Genomic DNA, 19,232 nt, shown 5'->3' on the forward strand with positions numbered 1-19,232 from the left:
TCAAGACACCAAGACATTAAGCTAATTTTGAAATTATATCTGATATCATCACACCTTTAAAACACATTTAATAAACTGAAAATACTGGTTTTTATTGTTAAATTCTAATAGTAGTGGGAAGGGACTTATAATATGAAAAGGCAAGGAAAGTATCCCCTGATATTGGTAATTATAACAGAACGCTAAATTTGCTTTATAAATCTCTTACCTTTGAAGTTAGAATTAGAAGGCAAAATGTCAGAACTGCTGGCATTTTTACAATTGCAAATAGTAGCTTGTAAGTATCTGAGATCCCCTGGGTTTCTTCTTTTTCAACAGATAATTCTTTGTTTTCTTTCTTCAGAAGAGCAACTAAAGTTGTTGTTATCAAAAATACAGTTCCCCAGAAAAAAAGGAAATCTGAAATTAAAAATGATTAAATCTGTAACTTTTGAAATGACATATCTTCATTGATACTAAGTAATTCTGTATATAACTTTCACTCAAGTAAAATTTGTGAAAAGAAAAAAAAATATTTTCTTGGTGGTGACATCAACAACATGGTGGAGTGAGCTGTTTCCTTTATCTCTCCCCCTTCGAAATACAACTAAATGGACATTCACTGATCGATGGACGATACCCACGCAGCACAACAGGAGGCGAGAGAGACCCATGCAGCTATACATCTGAAGGTGGATGGACTACCCCCGGGAGAAGGTGGAGATAGGTGAGCACTCTCTGGCCCCCTGGCAGCCCTGTGCAAACATGCAACTGCTCTCCTTGCTGGAGTGCCCCTAGCACCACTGTGGCCCCGAGGGTGGGAGAGTGCCTTGGCATGACTGTGGGAACAGGTGCCAGCAGCCCTGAGCCCCTGCATGGCCACTTTCCCACTTGGTGGGAGAGCACACAGTGCCGCCACAGTCCCAAGGAGTGGCTCAGGCTCAGATGCAGTGGGGAGGCATCCCCTACCAAGCACAATGGCCGGTGCTGCCTAGGAAGAGACGATGGTGGATCTGTGCACTCAGGTGAACAAGTTCCCAGCTGCGGAGAACACCCATAGTACTGCTGCAGCCTCAAAGGTAGGAGCACGGTTTGCCGGGACTGTGGGAGCAGGCAGCAGCAGCCCTGAGCCCCACCATGATCGCTTTCCCATTTGGTGGGAGAGCCCACAGGGCAGCTGTGGTCCCAAGGAGTGGCCCAGGTTCGGACAGGCACAGCTTCCAGTGACCACAGCAGGCTCAGAACACACAGCTCCTGCCCTCCTCCCTAGTGGTGGCAGGTGGAATCTGCGAGCAGATGTTATCACTATTCAAAGGCATAAATCAGTACCATTAAATAGTATGAAGAGGTATGTTAATAATCCAGACCCCAAGGAAAAAGAAAAACACCCAGAAATCAAACCTGAAGACACAGAAATTTACAATCTAAATGACAGAGAATTCAAAATAGCTATCATAAAAAAACTCAATGTGTTATAAGAAAACTCAGAAACACAGTCCAATGAAATCAGGAATAAAATTAATGAACAAAGAGAATTCTTCACAAAAGAGGTTGAAAAACCATAAGAAATGCTAGAGAGGAAAAACACAATGAACAAGATACAGAAAAATCTGCAGTGCTTAAACAGAGCTGATATTATGGAGGACAGGATTAACAGCCTGGAGGACACAAAAATAGAAATGCTCCAGGTGGAGGAGGAGAGACGATTAAGACTAAAAAGAAATGAAGAAATTCTCTGAGAAATATCTAACTCAATCAGTAAATGCAACATATGCATTATAGTTATTCCAGAGGGAGAAGAGAGTAAGAAAGGAGCAGAGAGCTTGTTCAAAGAAATAAGACAGGGGAACTTCCCAAACCTGGGGAAGGAGCTAGAATTACATGTAAATAAAGCTAATAGAATTCCTATTTACATCAATGTAAAAAGACCTTCTCCAAGGCATATATTAGTAAAATGGGCAAAAGTAAATGACAAAGGAAAAATATTAAGGGCAACAAGAAAGAAGAAAATAACCTACAAGAAACCCCTATCAGGCTTTCAGTGGATTTTTCAGCAGAAACCTTACAAGCTAGCAGAGAATGGAATGATATATTCAAAATTCTGAAAGACAAAAACTTTCAGCCAAGAATACTCTATCTAGTAAAAATATCCTTCAGATATGATGGAGAAATAAAAACTTTCCCAGACAAACAAAAGCTGAGGGAATCCATCATAAGACTCCTCCTGCAAGAAATGATCAAGAAGGCCCTCACATCTGAAAGAAAAAAGCGTTTACAAAGCCTTAAGCAAACAGGTAAATAGGCAGAAAAACTCAGAAAACTGCAACTTTCTATGAGAACAGGTCAGGAAACAATTACAACATAAAAGATAAGAGGAAGGAAAGCATCAAAAATAACTATAAACACTTCAATTTAGTCACAAACTCACAACAAAAAACAGAATAACTTATCACAACAATAACTCAGAAGAGGAAAGGGATGGAACCTGCTTAGGCCAATGGAGATCAGAGGCTATCAGGAAAATGGACTATATCATCTACGAGATCTTTTATACAAGCCTCAAAGTAATCACTAAACAAAAAATCAGAGCAGAGCCACAATTCATAAATAAAGAGAAAACTCAGATAAACATCACAAAAAACAACCACCAAACTGAAATGGCACTCATAAATACAAGGGAAGAGAAACAATGGAAATACAGAACAACCAGAAAACAAGAAATAAAGTGGCAGTATTAAACCCTCAAATATTAATAATCACTTTAAATGTAAATGGATTGAATTCTCCAATCAAAAGACACAGAGTGGTGGGATGGGGTTTCAAACTTTCTTTTTCTTTTTGGTGAAGAAGACTGGCCCTGAGCTTAACATCTGATGCCAATATTGCTTTTTTTTCCTCCCCAAAGCCCCAGTACACAGCTGTATATCCTAGTTGTAGATCATTGTAGTTCTTCTATGTGGGATGCCTCCACAGCACAGCTTGATGAGTGGTGTGTAGATATGTGCCCAGGATCCTAACTTGTGAACCCCAGGCTGCCGAAGTAGAGTGCTCAAACTTAACCACTCGGCATGGGGCCAGCACCTACAAGATCTTTTATAAAAACCTCACAGTAACCACTAAACAAAAAATCAGAACAAACACATAAATGATAAATAAGGAGAAAACTGAGAAAACCATCATAGAGAGGAACCAAACTGAATTAGCAGTCCAAAATACACAGGATGAGAAACAAGGGAAATACAGAAACCAGAAAATGAGTGATAAAATGGGAGCATTAAGCCCTCATACATCAATAATCACTCTAAATATAAATGGACTGAATTCAACAATCAAAAGACATAGAGTAGCTGGATGGATTCAAAAACAAGACCCAACAATATGCTGCCTCCAGAAAACACATCTCAGTTCTAAAGACAAACACAGGCTCAGAGTGAAGGGATGGAAGATGGTACTCCAAGCTAAACTCCAAGAAAAGAAAGCAGGTATTGACAAACTTATAGCAGACAAAGTAGACTTCAAGATAAAAAAGACAATGAGGGACAAAGAGGGGCAGTATATAATGATGAAAGGGACACTCCATCAAGAGGACATAACACTTATAAATATATATGCACCCAACACAGGAACATCAAAACACATAAAGCAATTCTTAACTGACCTAAAAGGAGATATTAATGACACAATAACAGTACAGGATCTTAACACCCCGCTTACATCAATGGATAGATCATTTGGACAGAAAGTCAACAAGGAAATAATGGAATTAAGTGAGAAAGTAGACCAGATTGACTTAGTAAATATATATAGAACACTCCATCCAATAACAGCAGAATACACATTCTTCTGAAGTGCACGCGGAACATTCTCAAAGATAGATCATATGTTGGGAAACAAAGCAAGCCTCAATAAATTTAAGAACATTGAAACCATATCAAGCATCTTTCCCAACCACAATGCTACAAAGCTGGAAATCAACTACAAGAAAAAAGCTGGGAAACAGACAAATGTGTGGAGACTAAACAACACACTACTCAACAATCATTGAATTAATGAAGAAGTCAAAGGAGAAACTAAAAAATACCTGGAGACAAATGAAAATAAAAATACAACATACCAATTCTCGTGGGATGCAGCAAAAGCAGTCCTAAGAGGGAAATTCATAGCAATACAGGCCCACCTTAACAAAGAATAATAATCTCAAATAAGTAATCTTAAACCAAATTTAACAGGAGCAGAAAAAGAACAACAAACAAAGCTCAAAGTCAGCAAAAGGAGCAAAATAATAAAAATTAGAGCAGACAAAAAAGAAATAAAGGGGCCGGCCCTGTGGCCAAGTGGTTAAGTTTGCACGCTCCACTTCAGTGGCCAAGGGTCTCACTGGTTTGGATCCTGGAGCAGACACGGCACTGCTCATCAGGCCATGCTGAGGCAGCGTCCCACATGCCACAACTAGAAGGACCCACAACTAAAATATACAACTATGTACTGGGGGGGGGGGTGCGGTTTGGGGAGAAGAAGAAGAAAAAGAAATAAAAGAAGATTGGCAACAGTTGTTAGCTCAGGTGCCAATCTTAAAAAAAAAGAAAGAAATGAAATAGAAACCAAAAACGACAGTAGAAAGAATCAATGAAACTAAGAGCTGGTTCTTTGAGAAGATAAAGTTGGCAAACCCTTAGCCAGACTTATTAAGGAAAAAAGAGAGAAGCCTCAAATAAATAAAATTAGAAACGAAAGAGGAGAAATTACAACAGATGTCACAGAAATACAAAAGATTATAAGAGAATACTATGAAAAACTAAATGCCAACACACTAGACAATCTAGAAGAAATGGGTAAATTCTTAGACCCATACAAACTCCCAAAACTGAATCAAGAAGAAATAGAGAATCTGAATAGATGAATCACAAGTAAAGAGATTGAAACAGTAACCAAAAATCTCCCCCCAAATAAAAGTCTTGGACCAGCTGGCTTCTCTGGAGAATTCTATCAAACATTCAAAGAAGATTTAATACCTATCCTTCTGAAACTATACCAGAAAATTGAGGAAGATGGTACAATTCCCAATACATTCTACAAGGCCAACATCACCCTGATCCCAAAGCCAGACAAGGACAACACAAAGAAGGAAAACTACAGGCCAATATCGCTGATGAACATTGCTGCAAAAGTCCTAAACAAAATATTTGCAAACCAAATACAGCAATACATTAAAAAGATCATACAACATGATCAAGTGGGATTTATACCAGAGACAGAGATGGTTCAACATCTGCAAGTCAATCAATGTGATACACCAAATTAACAAAATGAGGAACAAAAACTTCAGAATCATCTCAATAGATGCAGAGAAAGCATTTGATGAGATCCAACGTCCATTTATGATATGAACACTCAATAAAATGGGTATAGAAGGAAAGTACCTCAACATAACAGACACCATATATGAGAAACCTACAGCCAACATCATACTCAATGGGGAAAAACTGAAAGTCATTCCTCTGAGAACAGCAACAAGACAAGGGTGCCCCCTCTCACCACTCTTACTCAACAGAGTACTGGAGATTTTGACCAGGGCAATTAGGCAAGAAAGAGAAATAAAAGGACTCCAAATAGGCAATGAAGAAGTGAAACTCTCAGTGTTTGCAGATGACAAAGTTTCACTTCTTCATTGCCTATTTGGATTCCTTTTATACCTTTTTCTTGCCTAATTGCTCTGGCCAAAACCTCTAGTACTGTGTTGAATAAGAGTGGTAATTGTGGGCATCCTTGTCTTGTTCCTGTTCTCAGAGGGGTGGCTTTCAGTTTTGCACGATTGAGGATGATGTTGAACCATCCCTGTGTCCCTGGTATAAATCCCACCTGATCATGGTGTATGATCCTTTTAATGTATTGCTGTATTTGGTTTGCAAATATTTTGTTTAGGATTTTTGCAGCAATGTTCATCAGTGATATTGGCCTGTAATTTTCCTTATTTGTGAAAATTGTCTGGCTTTGGGATCAGGGTGATGTTGGCCTTGTAAAATGTGTTAGGAAGTGTTCCATCTTCCTCAACTGTTTGGAATAGTTTGAAAAGGATAGGTATTAAACCTTTACATATATTGTTCTATTCACAGCAACATGGATGAAACTTGGGGTATTATTTAAGCAAAATAAGCCAGAGAAAGACAAACACTGTATGATTTCACTCATATGTGGAAGATAAACAAATACATGGACAAAAACAGACTAGTGGTTACCAGGGGGAAGGGGGTTGGGGGGTGAGCATAAGGGGTAAAGGGGCACATATATATGACAAATAATAAATAATAAAGTACAACTGAAATTTCACAATGTTATAAAGCATTATGACCTCAATAAAGGAAAAAAGAAAAAAAATCAACACTTAGGTGACTATCATGTTCAAGGCACCGTACCAGGCACAGCAGATAAACAAGACAGTCCTGGCTCTATGAAACACACACTACATAGACCCAAAATAGACAGGGATGTTTAACAAGGAAAAGACAAGGGTTACAGACATTAAGTCTGTGTGAATGAAGTGAGAGGAATGAATCGGTTGAAGGACACAAGTCTATCACGTCATTTATTCAAGGAAAGTGCTAGGAGTGGGAGATGCTTTTCATATCCCATAAGATCCATTAGTCCTATTTCTTAAGCACCTAAGCCATTTCAGTTCTTTATTATGACAGCTTACACAACAAATAGATGATCATTCTAACTTTCTAACTTTTATTTCTAAACTTACTAATGCTTTTAATCTAAGAATAGCCTTTTCTTTTCAATACTGTGACACAGAAGCAATTTCCTCATACACGTAGGTGCAGAATAGGGACACAACAAGAGTACTGTTTGGGTTGTTTCAGTGAAACATAGCTGGGCCACTAGCCATAATTTCGAACAAATTAAGCCAGGGAAGTCAATAATGTGCTGGAAAATTCTGCATAATAGCTAAAAATAATAGAGATAACAGAGACACCATTTATTGAGCGCATACCATGTGCCATCAGTGTGCTAAGCATTTTACATTCATCAGCTCCTTTACTACAACAACCCAATAGACCAGGTTATTTCTAGCCCCAATTCACAGATGAAGAAACAGGCTTAGAGAGGTTACCTTGACTGAAGCTACATTTTAAGTCAGTGGTAAAACTGTGATTTGACGCCTAATTCAACTAATTTCAAAATCTGGATCCTTAACCATTGAGAAACGCATCTTAGTTCGCCACTGCAAAACTTACTGGATAACCCTGCCTCAGTTTCTCCACTTGTAAAATAAGAAGAGTTGGCTAGAAAATCCCAGACGCTTTTTAGCTTTAACATTCTAGAATTGTACTCAGTTTTATATGTGTTTACTTTTTATTTTATTGCTCATCTAGCACAACTGTTCATGGAGCCTAGTCACCTTTTGTCAGAAACAAGTTCTTCAGTCAGAACGTTCCTCAGTCAGGATTTTCCTTTGTGTTTGGTCTTGCTCTGCTGCTCTGCTGGCTGGAGCTGATGACTACAGCTCGAACCTCATTTACGATAGAGGCATATAGCATGATTTGTTCAGACTAGTTTCACTCGTGTATAGACCAATTTCACCTTAGTATTTAAATGCTCCTCTCTTATATGTCATCTCATTTGATTTTCATAGCAAACTTGTAAGGCAGGCAAAAAAGACATTATTACTACATAGAGATGAGGAAAAGCAGCTCAGGATATTTAAATCTTTGCCAAATGTTAAATTATTAAGAAGCAGAACTTGAACCTAAATCTTTTTAATTTTTTTAATTAAAAAAATTTTTTTTTTTCCTTTTTTCTCCCAAAGAGAGAAACAAGAGCCGTGCCATGTCCACGCCCAGGATTCAAACTGGCAAAACCGTGGGCCGCCGAAGCAGAGCACGAGAACCCAACCACTCGGCCACGGGGCCAGCCCCTGAACCTAAATCTTCTGAATTTGGGGTTCATACTCTTTCCATTATTTTACACTGCCTATCTAGAGTTTTATTTTAATTAATGTTGAAACAAGAATCTACTAGACTGGCTAATTATTTAGCCTCCATAAGCCTGACCAAAAGCAAGGTTCTGCTATTCAAATTATGCAAATTCAAAAAGCCTAAATACTTTTAAACATAAATGGAAATTTGTATTCTAGGTGAATTCTTTTCTCCACCAAGGGAAATTTATAATCAATTTTAGATATCAGAAGAAAAACATGAAACATTCTCAAATGCAAAGGTATCCATTTTAAAATACAGTAATATATACAAGTCTCACGATTAAAGTTCATCAAAATACCATCATAACATAATTTCTAATGTTAATATAACAATTTAAGATTATTCTTATGAGGCTGTTATTTTTGCATTCTTAATTTCATCTGTGAAATGTGACAAATAATGGCTTGTCTACAGAATTTCATCTAGAATATTGTTCTCATTGAGAAAGCTTTTGTTTATCATTTGATTTCAATCTGCTGTTTAAAAAATCTGAAAAAAACTATATTACTTTTACTGTCACCAGAAATTTTCAATTAATGGTCTCTATATAAACGTTCAGTAAAAATTAAAAGTTTTCAGTTACATACTACTTTAAGGGTTCCAGTTCTCTAAGCAAAAAAAAAAAAATTTAAATTTGCTTAGTATATTCTCCCAAATTTAATGAACATAATCTTCATCTAGAATTTAAAGTTCTTGATACCAATACCAGGAGAAAAAAAGAATAAGAACAAGTTAAACAGGTTTCAGTATTGTTTGCAGATTATTTCTAGTTTGCTTGTGCTTTGAGGATAACGTAACAGTACACATGAAAGAACGAAGCAGTGACAATGCATCATTCAGAACTCTAATTCAAAAGCTTTCCATAGCTCACAAGGACAAGAATGAAGCCAAGTGCAAAAAGAGAGGCTTAGCCACTACCACAAAATATATTCACAAGTTTTATGAATGCAATTAACATAAAACTGACCTTTAGACTACTGGCTATTGTTTATTAACATTGCTTTTATGCTAGAGAACATCCATAGACTGATATACGAACTACTATAAAGATATCATTACTGAAATAATCTAAATGTTTCATTATTAACATGTGGTTAATTTTGATTTATATAATTTATCTATAAAAGCATTATGCTGTATGTGTATGATCAAGATGTCAAAGTTAATGGTGAAGTTTCATAAACATGATTTTTTGAGCAAAGACTTGTCAGACAGACTAAATATTCTGAAGTGGCTACCAGATCTTACTTAGTACTCCCATGAATGCAAAGATTAAGAGCAAGTAACAATTCACCAATAACAAAGTAGTACATAAAATGAAATATGATAACATCAAATGCTAGCAAAGATGCAGAGAAACTGAATTACTCATATATTGCTGGTAAGAAGATAAAATGGTATAGCCACTCTGGAAGAAAGTTTGGCAACTCCTTTCAAAACCAAAAGTGGACTTTAGTATAAACCAGCATTTGCAGTCTTGGGCATTTATCTCAGAGAAATACTTATTTTCACGTAGCAAGTACCCCAAACTGGAAACTACTCAAATCTCCTTCAGTGGATGAGTGGTAAAATAAGTTGTGGTATGTCTAACAATGGAATACTTTTCAGCAATAAAAAGAAACAAATCATTGATATATGAAACAGCTTGGATGAACCTCAAAGAAATTATGCTGAATGAAATGAGCCAATGTCCACAGGATACACACTACATGATTTCATTTATGTATCATTTCTGGAATAACATAATTATAAAGACAGAAAAGAGATTAGTAACTGCTACAGGTTAGGGATGGAGAGGAGGAAATGGGTACAGCAATAAAGAGGCAACACAAAAGAGTCTTGTGGTGATGGGGCCGTTGAGTGTTTTGATTGTGGTAGTGCTGTCTATGCAAGGCTACACTCGTGATGAAACTGCATAGAGCTACATATGTGCACACACAAATAAGTACATGTATAATTGGTGAAATCTGAATAAGCTGTATGGAATGCATCAATATTAATTTCTTGGTTTTGATATTGTTAACAATGGCGGAGGCTGGGGGAAGGGTGCATGGGACTTCCCTAAACATTTCTTTGCAACCCCACGTGAATCTACAATTACTTTAAAATAAAAAGTTAAAAAAAATTAATGGGAAATTTAAGAATGCAACAGTTCTAAGACTGTGCTAGAAATCAGAAGTGCAAATCTCAAATACAAGACAATATAAAACAATCAAAAAAGAGAAATCTTTAGGTGTGCTGAAATCACATAATCTAGATTTAATTGATGACCACCGGTCTTCAGCCAGTGAGGAGTGTGTTGAAAAGTGAAGGGAAAGAATGAAATTAAAAAAAAAAATTCTTAAATGACACAAAACCAAGGAAGAGATGGTGGAAGGTAAGAACATCTTGCTTTTTAAATATGCATCTCATCCTTAAAAATGTTTCAGCATGCACTCTCACATATAAATTACATATTTGTGACCTCCTATAGTAACATATATGTATACATTGTAAAATATAAACCCAAAATTAAAATTTATGAAATGCTTTTAAAAAAAGAATGAAATTAAAGAACATGTATAACATGCAAGATTTATCCAAAATTATGTTTAAAAGAACAGGTGAAATCAGAGGTTTTATATTTTTCATTTTTAATCTTCTAGGAACAGAACATCTCCTTGTATGAGATAAATCTATTCTGCATTCTCAAATTAAATATAGTTTTCAAGAACGCTACAAATGAAAGTAGGAGACTGCTTGTAATTAGTGAGGCTCTCTGATTTTTTCATTGGTATTTACACAGTGAAGGCTAATTCAATAGGCCTCTAAATAAATTTCAAAAATTAGAAGTAAAATTCAGGGTAAGAAATATGCCAAATAAAATCAAATAATTTTTTTGGTTTACAATGTATTTTATAAATTGACTTTTCCACACAAATGCAATTCTGCAGTTCTTTACTGGACAAGGAAAGTACACAGTACCATTTCTCCTTTGCTTTGTTTTAAAAAAGAAAAAAGACTTTATGACCTTCCTTCGGGAGGGTGTGGGCTGCAGTTTTTGATACCTAATTCCTCCTGAAGTTACTAGCCCAACTTGTCCTCCACGTGTTTCACTTTACTACTAGGACCCAACATTTGAAAACAAGTTCAAATTTGCTCCATTTGTCTATATTGAGATGCAAGATCCACCAGATTTACAAACTTGTTCCATTCAAGGCAAAAGGGGAGCTAAACTCAAGGATTTTACATCAGAATCTTTGTATATTTACCCAGAGATTAGCTTTTAAGGTAATTTTTATTGTTATAAGTCTTACTTTTAAAATTATTATTCAGTAACACTAAATTTTTTTGGTGTACAGCTCTATGAATTTTAACACATGTATGAATTTCAAATCACCACCACCATAATCAAGATACAGAACACCTCTATCACCTCCCAAACTCCCTCATGCTAACCCTAACCTTCCCTCACCCACAACCCCCAACTACCGATCTGGTCTCCATCTCTATAGTTTTATCTTCCAAGAATGTAACGGGACTGTTTAAGCCTAAATGTAGATGCTAAGGAATGTACTACTGCCTATATAAGAATAACTGGTCTATCTAGAAATGGGTCACTTAGTCCTGTCCAAATTCCAAGTAGCATTTCTGATAGTGACATAAAATGTATTAATGAGTACTGCTTTAGAAAGCAAGACAAAAAAATTAGTCACTAAGTCAGAATTAATGGTCCTGCTCTCTTCCTAGCTCAAAGCATGAATGTCTTACAAATACTGTTTTTAAACTATTATCATAGTTTGATTAGTTCATACTTAGGGCATCTGTTTTTCCAAAGCAACACTTGCCTTTTCTCCAAGTGACTCCTGTTAAGTGTATGCTTTTCTATAAACAAACTGATTCATAAGCCCTCAGATGTTCAGCTCTCTTCTCTAGCATCAGACTATCCTGCTTCCTGTCCCCAAACCCAAAGATCCTGCACCCACCCCAGTCACTTTGTTGTTGTTGTTGCTGAGGAAGATTAAGCCTGAGCTAACATCCGTGCCAATCATCCTCCACTTTATATGTGGGTCACCACCACAGCATGGCTGATGAGTGGTGTAGGTCTGCACTTGGGATCTGAGGCCCTGAACCCGGGCCTCTCTGAAGCAGAGAGCGCTGAACTTAACTACTATGCCAAGGAGCCGGCCTCCCATCTCAGTGACTTCTGTTCACTATTGTTACCGTTGCTTCTAGAGAAGTGGGCCTCAACTACCAGTTCACAGGCTGGATTTGACCTAAAGATACATTTTATGAGCTAATAGATGTTTTCAAAATTAGACAATAAACAAAAAAGGAATTTCCAGCTTCTCTTGAATACTCGTAAGATCTAGCAATCCTGGTATCCTATTGCCACAAGACAACAATGTACCGGAATTGAATCTCCCCACCTTTAGATGGGTATGGGTTTTTTAGGTCATCTCTACCTTTCCAATCCCTAGAGTCTTGGACCAGCTCACTTGACTCTTTTACATTATCCACCCCTCCATCATTTTGGTTTGCACACTTCCATACAGACTATAAATTCCTTGGGAGCAGAGAATTCCCAGGTCTTATACATCAAATTAGAACACCAATCACATGCCTACCACCAAACAGGCACTCAGTGCTAAGCAAATGAATGATATGAGTCACTCAAAAAAACAAAAGACCTTTAGTCTGTCACTTCTGGGCATAGGGCATTCCAGGAGCGGGCTGGTGTTTTTAGACATCAGCAATCAGAGTGCTACTTTTCCCTGGTAGAAAAGCCCAATCAGCACATATTATACTAAGGTTTTAAGGTTTTCCTTGAGGTATTTCCTGCCAACTGCAGGAAAAACATCAGATAAGGAGTCAGGAAACCTAAGTTGTAGGTATGTCTCTACCTCTAACTAGCCTCTTGACCTCAGTTTCCTCATCTGTAAGAATGAAGGAGCTGAAACATATGTTTTCAAGTTTATGTTCTTTATGTTCTAATCTCTATGTTCTCCTGGGTTACTTTCATCATTTCTTGCATCTCTTTTTGCTACTAAAGAGGCTTGAAAACCAAAGGAGGCAGGACAGAAAAAGCCCACTTCTGAGTTCAGGATGGTCCTGGATCCCCAAAGGTACCAGAAAGCCAACCTTAGTGTAATCAAGGTTTTGTTTCTAAGGGATTCTATTCTCATCCTATTCTTCCTGTTCTAAATTTACTATCTGTATTAATGCTTTCTGGAGGGTAAAAATTGCTCTTTCTCAATATATTCCATCTCCATGTATCTGTAACACTAAAAACAAAGTGTTAATCACAAGAACATATTTCAGAATTTTAAAAAATAAATATGCTTCTTTTTAATTTTCTGATTTTCTAAACATCTGTCTCAGTGTTTGGCTCTTTTATTACCTAAGTAATTATACTTCCTTTATGATTCTTCCTGTGCTCTTTAAATTCCTTGGAACTGCTGATTTTTCTTAGTTTTACTAAGTTCCAGAAAGTATAAGGCTATAAATGTGATATCTGCAGTCATAAAAAGGTGAATGAAAACGTTAGAACTCTTCTACTCTTAACGTACAGCTATTCAAAACAAGAAATCAGTGTAAATACAACTCCAATGGCACAATTTTGATCTTCCCCTTGGGGAACAGTTGTTGCTAAGGGAGAATATAATTATACTGGCTCCTGAATGCATAACGGCATTCCCTAGAATGATATTTTTTCAATCACTCTTACATCATACTTAAAAGAAAACTCTAATTTACTTAGTAATTTAATTTCCATAGGCTCTTAAATCTTGATTCTCTACTGAGACTTTCCCATGTTACGTAAGACCCTATTTCATTAGTCCTTACTTGATATGAACAGTCCCAGTACAAAATGAAAAGCAAAACACCTAAGAAGCAACAACATGCTGATATGATACACGCACAAAGCAATTCAGGCAGAGAATTATCCACAGAGCAGAAGTGGGACCCCAGAACACTCAGAGACAAATCTGTCTAGGGGTAAAGCAGTATCTCTCAACCATTTGCGGCCTCAAACCAACTGTGGAAAAGCATAATCATCATTTCACCTGTAGCAGTGGCTCACCAGCAGTTTGAAGAGGTAGAATGGGGGTCCCTTACAGGGTGCAGGGGTGCGCAGGGGGTATGTAAGATTTCACAAGACGAGTAGCACAGTTGTGAGTTTCCCCTCCACTTTCCGAAGATTATGATATAACCCTTACACTTCCCTCATCACACGTCTACCCTTCACATTTACCCTGTTGGGACTCTCCTAGTACTGGGAAGATGAGAGAAATTTTAGCTGTTTAAATTTCCAAGGAGAACCACCTAAATTCATCATCACTACCAGAATGAAGAATTCTACTATATTCCTGATGTTGGTTATTCCTGTTATTGGCGATTTTACTTCTGTGACCTAGTTGTTAGGAAAGTTAAAAAAAAAAAAATACCCTTGGAACACCTTACAGGGGCATGTATTTTACTCACGCAGAAAAAGGGGAAATTTTGTAGAACTTACACTCAATTTCCCACTTGATAAACTTCAGACTCTTTTTCACAGCAATTACAAGAAAATCTCACTAATTTGGCCACAACTTTTCTTTCAGACCATTTCCCAAACTCAGCCCCCACAGTTACGGCTTCAGGCACTTTGGGCCTCTAGGCACTGTCCGTATCTTTCTGTACTTGGCTGCCTCCATGCATTTTCACCTGGCGTTTTGCAATCTGGAATGCCACTTATCCACTTGAGGGAATCTTATAATTCAACAAGGTCAAATGTTACCTGACTCTCACAACCAGTTGATGGCTGGCAACACTGAGCTCCCTTAAAATGTGCATCTCTCCCATTCCTTGTGGGCCAGACTCTGCTTTATATACAGGGGTCCCTTAGAACTCTGTCACTTAGTCAACTCATTAATGTTTGAATGAATTAACCGTGTTCTATTCACCAAAAGGCTAGATGAGGACTCTTAGTATTAGAGGCAGAAATGGACCAGAATGATGGAGCTAGACATCTCAATTCAACAAAAGACAAAAGGAAAACGTAAACCACAGGAGTCAGGCTGTGTTCATGTCTTCACACTAGCCAGGCTTGTAAAAATGTGCATATGAGTATTAGGCAAGTACCAAGCGACCCCTGAGTTTTGTGTGCCCCTACACGACAATGTCACTGGATGGCTGCCTCTCCCTGCTCACTGCTGAGTGCTGACCCATTACGATTGCTCCAATGCAGTCATTCCGGTTGAAGTTCATTTTAGCGAATGGAAAACTTACCTCGGATCATCTCCCCTAAAATGATTTGTAGTAAACAGTGAGCTTCCTTCCAACGTCACACACTTAGATGAAAGGAGTCACAAACGTAAAAGAAATCTAACAGTATAATAGTTTAAATACACTACCTGAAAGAGTAACGATTCCCCTGGGTTGAGGCTGAAACCGCAAATATTTGTTACAAAAGTCAGCAGATTCCAGGGCCAAAAACAAAACATTGCCCAAAAAGTAGCCAGCTGTTTGGCCCACTGAATTGCAAGTAGAAGCATAACCCACGTTTTCCCGGGATAACATAGTTAACGCCCAGCCGTCCACAGCGATGTCCTGAGTGGCGGCCAGGAATTCAAACAAAAAGAACGCCACAGTGAGAGTAAACACATCGGGGGTTCTGCCATCAGTATTCCCGAGCAAACGGTCCACCTGAGTGGACAAATATATCATGAAGAGTCCCAGAACATACTGGGTCGGGACAAGCCAAGATTTGCGGCGACCAAAGTTCCTAAAGTAAACTGCATCAACCAAAGGGGCCCAGAGCAACTTGAGACTGAAGGGCCAAAAGACAAAACTGAAGAAGGCTTGATCGGTATAGCTAACGTTTTTACTCTGCAAGATGAGGGGGATGCTCCCCGCCAGGCCCAGCGGAATGCCCTGAAGCACGTAAAGAAAAAGCAGCAGCAGAATGCTGCTTAGTTCGGCCCGGCAGCTCCGGGAGGGCTTCGAGAAGTCCCCAGTGCCGGCGCCCTGCAGAAGAGCTTCTTTGTCCCCTTCCCCGCCCGCCAGGTCCGGGGGACTGTCATCCCAGGTGCCCGGCGGCAGAGGCCCGCTCCTCATATCCAGCGCGTGGGTGAAAGTCCCCGGGCGGCGCTGCCGACTGCTGTCCTTGTGCGAGACGGTGGGCGACATCTCAGAGACCATGCAGAGCCCCGCCTGCGGGCGGCCGGGGCTGAGCGTCTTGGCTGCGTCTAGCCCGGCCCAAGGCTGTCGCTCTGGACCAGGGCCTCGAGGGTTCAGGGAGGCGGCAGCGCGGGGCCACCAGCGCGCTCCTCGCTTCGGCCCGGAGCGCCGGGGCCGGGAGCCAGCGCCTCGGCTGGAGGTCCGGGCGATGCCCCGGCAGGTGCCCCCGGCAGCGGCGTGAAGGAGCCTGAGGCAGCCCGGCGCCGCCGCGTCGGGCTCGAGGCTCGCGGGGCCGTGGTGCTGCGCGGGGAACGGCCCCTAGCGGCGGCAAGGCCGGACGGCCAGCTTCCCAGCACCGCGCTGCCGCCGCCACCAGCGCGGCCGACAGCACTTGCTCCAGAAGACTCCGGAGAGACCGGATAACTTCCGGCCTCGCTCTTCAGGAAGTGGTCCAGGCTCAAATGAGTCCTCTCCCCGCTTCCAGAGGGAGCCAATCAGGACAGGTTCCCATGGCCGAGTTCGGAGACGACTCGCGGCAGGAACCCACATGACTAGCCGCTGGGATCTCCCGGGAGGATTAACGCGGGCGCACCGCGCGACGCGGGCTCTGTCAGCGCATGCGCCCGTCTGTCCGGCGTGGGCCTCGCTCATTGGGCCGGCGTGGCCACGTGAGGCGGTTGGCTGGGCCTGCGCGGCAAGTGCTCAGCGGGGCGGTGGGGCGCGGGCGCGGTGTTGCGCGTTGCTGTGGGCGGCCGGCCAACTCCGGAAGATGAGTCCTCACGCGTGCGAGCCGGCCGTGTCGGCGCCAGGGCGCTGTGTGCCCGTGAGGGAGGCAGGGGCCTGGCTCGGCTGGGCAGCGCGCGGCGCGGACGGGACGGCGCGCTCGGGAGGGAGGTCTCTCTGCGGTCCGCGTCCCGGGCAGGCGCATGGGGGCCGGGCCCGGGGTCGGGGGCGCTGGTTGGGCTCCATGGGTCGGAGGAGCATTGGCTCGTTACCTCTCTCTGCTTGTGAGCTGCTGTAAGAGGTCTTGTAAGAATTGGGTAGTAAGGTTTTAGGCCATGTTAACTCAGTAGGCGGGCGTTATTGAAATATAATAACCGCGGGGAACCGAAAGCATTGTGTGTGGTGTATGCAAAATACCTGTAAAAAGCTGTGTGTATATATGTCAGTGTATGTGTAATATGTATATTGATTTGCACTGGATACCTAAATACTAAAAACCAAAAACCTGTACTTAAACCTGCCAAGCCTCACGCCATTTAAGAGAGAAAACACGTTATTGCCGGCCTCTCACAAATACAAATATTGAAATAACTCTTCTCCATCTCAAAATCATTGAAAAAAAAGATTGGTTTCATGAAGATGGACATTAAAATTTGAATACAAAAAGTTACACATTTGTTAAATGTAACCTAGAGTTTAGACAGGAAACCAAACTATACAAATAGCACATTTCTGAAAGCTAGTTTTATGCAATATTTCAGGAAATTTTTTGCAACTCCTTAAGGAATGGTAGTTCTAACTTAGAAGTTCTATTTGTGTGCATCAAAGGTCAATGAACTTGCTGAAAATTTTTTTAAGTAAATATGCATAGTAAGTTACAAGTAAATAGTTGAACGATGAATTATGTATATTAGGAAGTTTAATACTAACCTATGTATGTGGAAATTATTTCAAGACTAATTTTACAACATATATTACAGATTCTCATTCACACTGTCTCTGTTCATTTAGACAACTTAAATATTGCAAAATAGCTTTTTGTGTACTCTTTTTCTTACTCCTAAAATCTTGGTGTAGTCGTGGTTAAATTCTATTCCATTCTTAAAAGGTTGGAGAATTTCTTCCATTATTTTTGAAAATAGGGTGCCATAGGTAAACGGAATCTTTGCCTGTCCAAAAATTGTAGTTGTTCACTTCCAGCTTCCACTATCACTGATAAGAAAGAAATATTCATCTACTTTTGTTTCTTTTGTAAGAAGCTTGTTCTTTCTGTCTGATGCTTGTAAGAATTCTTCTTAATTTCTAGATGTGCTTTTTTTAAAAAAAAAATCTTCATTCTTCCTGGGTGTATTCATTATCGATTGCTGGGTTACATATTACTCCAAAGCTTAGCACCTTAAAACAGTAGACATTTTATCTCACAGTTGCTGTTGGTTAGGAATTCAGAAATGGCTTGGCTGAATGGTTCTGGCTCAATATCTCTCAGGAGGTTGCAGTGAAGTCAGCTGGGGCTTCAGTCCTCTGAACGCTTGACTGGGGTTGGAGGAGTCACTTGCAAATGTCACACTCACATGGCTGTTGGCAGGCAGCCTGCGTTCCTTGCCTGACTAGAGCTGCTTGGATGTCCTTCTGACATGGCAGCGGGCTAGTCCCGGAGCAAGTGGTCTAAGAGAAAGAGCAAAGAGGAAGTTATAATGTTTTTACAACACAGTCTCAAAAGTCACATACTGTCACTTTCACCATATTCTGTTCTTCAGAAGCAAGTCACTAAGTCCAGCCTACGCTCAAGGGAAAGAGAATAAAGCTCCATCTCAAGGGGAGGTGTATCAAAGGATTGTAGACATGTTTTAAAACCACACTGGGAATCAGTGAATCATTTCAATCCGAAGATAAAAATCTTTCTCCAGGGAAGTTTTCTTGTATTTTAAAAATTATATGTAATCATTTATCTGAAGATTTTTTTTAAGAGTTTTTTTAAAATTGAAGAATTTTCATGAAGGAAGTGGTGCTCTTCTGGCTTAACTTAGGTGAAGGTGCCAATGGAAGGATACTGGTATAAATCTTTTGAATTACCAAAGCTGTTGTATTTATCACCTAAACCCTGTAGGTTACTATTATAGTTAATATTAACTATCGTTATATGTATTATATAATTATATATCAATTTATAACTATAGTTATGTTATTATAGTTAATATTCCTAGCCCCTACACTGGGTATCTCTGGACTCTGATAATGATATGGTTACTGTTACTGATGTTTCTTAGAACCTCAAAGAAACTCTAGGGACATCAAGGATAAAAAGGATCATGGACTAATGAAATAAACTGTAGTGGAATTATTTTCTTAGGTGTTCAGAAAACTATAACAACTAAATACTAAAAAATTAAATACAAATACTAAAAT

General features: G+C 39.6%; 1 protein-coding gene across 2 annotated transcripts in view; it reads right to left on the reverse strand.

The window, feature by feature from the left end:
- SLC33A1 (solute carrier family 33 member 1) overlaps nt 1-16,672 on the reverse strand; it is a 29,130-nt gene extending 12,458 nt beyond the window's left edge. Inside the window, exons 1-2 of one of the 2 annotated variants that reach the window (XM_014830818.3) lie at nt 15,338-16,672; nt 209-399 (exon numbers count right to left, since the gene is read on the reverse strand). In XM_014830818.3, coding sequence (XP_014686304.3) covers nt 209-399; nt 15,338-16,124 — 978 coding nt within the window. In that variant the 5' untranslated portion in view covers nt 16,125-16,672. The remainder of the gene's footprint in view (nt 1-208; nt 400-15,337) is intronic. The other variant, XM_044754873.2, reaches the window with a different exon arrangement.
- Nucleotides 16,673-19,232: the final 2,560 nt, after the last annotated feature.

The sequence above is a fragment of the Equus asinus genome, chromosome 21, assembly GCF_041296235.1.
Source record: "Equus asinus isolate D_3611 breed Donkey chromosome 21, EquAss-T2T_v2, whole genome shotgun sequence".
In the NCBI taxonomy this organism is placed as follows: domain Eukaryota; kingdom Metazoa; phylum Chordata; class Mammalia; order Perissodactyla; family Equidae; genus Equus; species Equus asinus.